Source organism: Equus asinus, chromosome 5 (assembly GCF_041296235.1).
Source record: "Equus asinus isolate D_3611 breed Donkey chromosome 5, EquAss-T2T_v2, whole genome shotgun sequence".
NCBI lineage: Eukaryota > Metazoa > Chordata > Mammalia > Perissodactyla > Equidae > Equus > Equus asinus.
Window position 1 is genome coordinate 3,276,625 of NC_091794.1, and position 4,905 is coordinate 3,281,529.

Genomic DNA, 4,905 nt, shown 5'->3' on the forward strand with positions numbered 1-4,905 from the left:
TCTTGGTAAACTATAGTAAATACATAATAAATTTGAGTGATCATTGAATTCCAATAAATATATAGTGGATTAAGAGTAAATAGTGAGTTTATAAACATAAATAATCACATAATAACTGTAAATCCTCCACGGGATTCCCTGAAAGTAAGGGCATTAGTTTCTGTAGAAGAAGTATGAAAGAGTGCAACATAGGTATTTATGAGGAGTATACACTGTGAATGGAGACTTAGTAACGAAATCTCATGTTAGGCATGCATGTAGACACTTGAAACTAGAGACAAAAAGTATTAGGATAAATGGATAACTAAGAATAATAACTTCTTTGGGGAAAGTGTCACACCAGCATAGGAGTAGAAGCCAGAATGTGTTGGATTAAATATAAAATGGTATCAAAATTAACTTATTAAGAAAATTTAAAGATGTTCTATATTCTTATCCTGTCTTAAAGGATGAATAGGTCTTTCTTTAAAATATCTCTTGGTGATCTTATCTGTAAAGGAATGCTAAGCCAGAGAAACCATTTTTAAAACCCACTGTGATTCAGTGGAGTTTTTAAAGTTAGACATTTAAAATGTCTAAAGTAATTTATTTTAAAAAAACACATCAATCCCATATTATAGTATTTAAAACTTGTTTATTTTCTTCCTGGAGAAAAAGACACCATAAGAAAATGTCTTCTAATTTTGGAAAAGCCAAATTGTACATACTGACTAGGAATTTGCACATCAGCATTAGATAATTTATGAAGAAAAAGCTTTTCTGTCCTGGGAATTCACACAGGCAGTTCTAGACAACCTTGTGTACGCAATTTGTGATACTTCTATTCTCACAGACTTGACCTACTGTGTGTGTGCTACTTTTCAGGAGACAGCATAGGATCATTGAAGAAGAGCTTCTTTCTTTTTGTCCATGGGGAAATTCGAGGGGAGAATTAGATACGTTCTAATTTAAATCTCATTTTCTCTACAATTTCTATCTCAACAGACAAAGTGGACATGATTGAGGATAACCATTCCTTGACAACTGAGTTTATCCTCACAGGATTTACAGATCACCCAGTGCTGAAGACCCTTCTGTTTGTGGTGTTCTTGGCCATCTATCTGATCACCATGGTGGGGAATCTTGGTTTGGTGGCACTGATTTTTAAGGAGCGGCATCTTCACACACCAGTGTACGTCTTTCTGGGCAACCTGGCTCTGATGGATTCCTGTTGTTCCTGTGCCATTACCCCCAGGATGTTAGAGAACTTCTTTTCTGAGAACACAGTGATTTCCCTCAATGAATGCATGGCACAATTTTACTTTCTCTGCCTTGCAGAAACTGCAGCCTGCTTTCTCCTGGCGGCAATGGCTTATGATCGCTATGTGGCCATATGCAGCCCACTGCAGTACCACACCATGATGTCAAAGAAACTCTACATTCAGATGACCACAGGGGCCTTCATAGCTGGAAACCTGCATTCCCTGATCCATGTAGGGTTTCTATTAAGGTTAACTTTCTGCAGGTCTAATCACATTGACCACTTTTTCTGTGATATACTTCCACTCTATCGACTCTCCTGTACTGACCCTTTTATAAATGAACCAATGATATATATATTTTCAATGCCAATTCAAATCTTCACCATTGCCACTGTCTTAATCTCTTATATTTGCATACTTCTCACTGTTTTCAAAATGAAATCCAAAGAGGGGAGAGGCAAAGCGTTTCTACCTGTGCATCGCACTTTCTCTCTGTCTCAATGTTCTACATTTGTCTCCTCATGTATTTTCGACCATTTGAAGAAGGGAATAAAGACACAGCGGTGGCGATTTTTTATACAATAGTAATTCCCTTATTGAACCCTTTTATTTATAGCCTGAGAAATAAAGAGGTGATAAGTGTTCTGAAAAAAATTATGTGGAATCATAATATTCTTAAACATCATCCTCTATGAAAACCTGATTTTAATTTATTAAAATGTTTTTAGATAAGTGATATAAGAAACAAAAAATACTTTTTACATAAAATATCAATCTGTAAATTATTAGACTGTGCTTGTTAAAAGAGACATGAATAGAATCTCAAAATTGTCTGGCAAATCTTAATCCAAACTCCACCTTTATCAGAGTAAATCAGTGATAACTGATCAGTAAATCAATGATAATTTTCCTTATCAACTCTCATTACTCTCATGGAGTTGTGTCAGACTGTCGTTCCAAACCTCAGTAAATCAAGATGGCATCAAAATTAAATGTTTAAATGTGTAGAAGAGTCAGCCTTGATTAACCTTGTCTAGCTAATGTAAGACATTATATCTGATCCTATGCAGAGTGTTCGAAACATTTAAAATTTCCTGGTAGGAGATTGAAATGACCATTTTCGTTCCGAAAACTGACATGACAGATACACGTGGGTTAGTTTGTGAAGAGACAGACTAGAAGCAAACTAACTGCAATCATCTACATTTAAAGTAATGAAGTTTGATACGTACAAGACTCCAAGAAGGTGGAAAAAATGGAATGGGAAGGAATACACACACACACACACACACACATACACACACACAGAGTCACATGTACATTTTGTAGAATAATTAACAATGAATTATAACAAGTTGGCTACATTAGATTGAGATCTCCTTTAACCTGAAGTATGATGAACGTCCTTTACCTTTTGAAGGCATCCATCATGTTATGTATTATGGAATATAGAATAGTACCTTACATAGTGAACAATAAGCATTTAAACACATATTAATGAAGACATTTTATTTAGTATATTTTTGAGTAATAGTGAAATTAATATTTTGTGTGTTTATTGGCCATTTTACTTCTATGAATTGTCTGTTCATTTTTCCTTTGTCTTACTGTTATTTCCTAATTTATTTGTATCACTTTACAGAGAAAAGATATTAAAATGTTGCAACTATTTGTGGCAAATACTTCATCTGTGTCTTGATAGTATTTTAATATTTGTTTGTGTTATTTATAACTGGTAAACATTTTAATTTGATATGCTCATATTTATTAACCTTGTCTTGTGTGATCTTTTATGCTTTTGTGTTTAAAATTTCTTTTCTTAATCTGAGGTCTATGATTAATGAACATTTCTTTTTCTCTTTTTCTTGTGTCTCCTCCTCCTCAGTTCCCACCTCCTGTTTCTTTCTTTCCTGACTTTCTTTTCCTCCCTCCCTCCCTCCCTCCCTCCCTTCCTTCCTTTCTTTCTTTCTTTCATCAGTTTAAATTCCTGCACTTCACTCTTGATTCTGCCTGGAATTTATTTAGTATGTGGCATAAATTGAAGATGTAACTTTATTTGGCTTGTTCTCTAAAAACAATCAACAGGTTGTTTTAACTCAAATCAATATCCAAGGAAGATTTCCTTGGGAACCTGGCTAAATAATCCTAAAATTTTTCTAGGAAAAGGACAATCAATAAAACTAATGGACAATGTATTATATTTTAAAATATATGATGAAGTTTCAATAACTAAAACAATTTGGTTTAAAATCAAGAATCAGTAGATAGATTAATGGAAAAAAATCATCTTATCCAAAGTAAACTTCCATTTAAAATAGGAAGAAGATCACAAATCAATGAGGAAAAAAAGGATTGATTCGTGAATGCCCCAGATAAACTGGCTTACTGTTTATCTCGTCCACTTATGTTAAAATTCTTCAGTTACCTCTCATTCAGAGATATTTTATAAACATAATTTATATTTTTTCTTTTTTCATCACTTAAATTTATATACATAGCACTTTTACTTAACTGGGATTCATTTTAGAGTGTTGTGAAATGAGAAAATTTGCCTCTGTATTTCTTAGTATTAATTGTAGACATATTAATCAACTTCCAGTTATAGTAAATGAATATTTATTTATGCGTTTATTTAACACCTCCCCATTTCTCTCATCCTAGCTGGTATCTCACAATTTCCAATAATTCAATAATCAGTTTTTATTAGGGATGTGCAAATACTTTCCATTGCTGAGACAACTAGTGTAACATGATTATATTTCCTTTCTCTGTACTTGGTTGATAAGTATGTCATATGTAATTGGTTCTCTGCATCCCATACTTCATGTAGGATTATTATTTAGATTAACTTTCTGCAGGTCCAATGTAATACATTATTTCTACTGTGAAATCTTGCCACTATATTCTATTTCTTCCACGGACCCATTTGTTAATGAATTGGTGGTTTTAATTTTCACTGCTTTTATACAAATATCCACTTTAATGACCATCATAATCTCTTATACTAGTGTGTTCTTTGACATTCTAAATAAAGTCTGAAAAGGTCAGGAGCAAAGCCTTCTCCACGTGCAGTGCCCATCTGCTCTCTGTCTCATTGTACTATGACAGTCTCGTCTTCATGTGTGTATGTCCTGCACCTGGCCTAGCTGAAGACCAGGACAAAAATGTATACCCTATTTTATGCAATTATAATTCCTCTTCTAAACCCATTTATTTACTACTTGAGAAATAAAGAGGTTATAGGTGCACTGAGAAAAGTTGCAAAGAAGTAAACAGTTCCCAAAGGAAATTTCAAATTGTTTCTCTTTTTACCTTTTGCATAAACAAGTGCCCAAGTCTTGCAGTTAAGCCTTGGCTCTACCCATTCCCAAGAAGCTAGTGGTCAGGGTGGTCAGTGAGCACTGGGTGAGGGAACCCAGCTTGACACAATGTTTACTTGGATGTGGGTCCAGTTGAAGTTACTACTTCAGTTGAAATGACTCACGTCATCCACAGTTGATTTACTTAACAATATTGTAATTACTTTATATATGAACATTTAGTCTTTGAAAATTTGCTATCTGCAAGGGACTCCTCCCCCAAATTTCATTTAATAATTGATAGTAACTGAGGCTGGTGTATAAGTGTGGAGTCATTTATTTAGTTCATGACTGATCCTAACTCA

The 4,905-nt window shown here is 34.0% G+C and overlaps 1 protein-coding gene and 1 pseudogene across 1 annotated transcript; both read left to right on the forward strand.

Annotated features, from left to right (window-relative positions):
- The first annotated feature begins 995 nt into the window (after positions 1–995).
- On the forward strand, positions 996–1,936 carry LOC106845704 (olfactory receptor 5K4-like). Its single transcript, XM_014864069.1, is given in 2 exon segments — positions 996–1,704; positions 1,707–1,936. Coding segments are annotated over 2 exon segments (939 nt in total).
- A 2,092-nt stretch (positions 1,937–4,028) lies between these two features.
- On the forward strand, positions 4,029–4,513 carry LOC106845718 (olfactory receptor 5AC2-like; annotated as a pseudogene).
- The last annotated feature ends 392 nt before the right edge of the window (positions 4,514–4,905 follow it).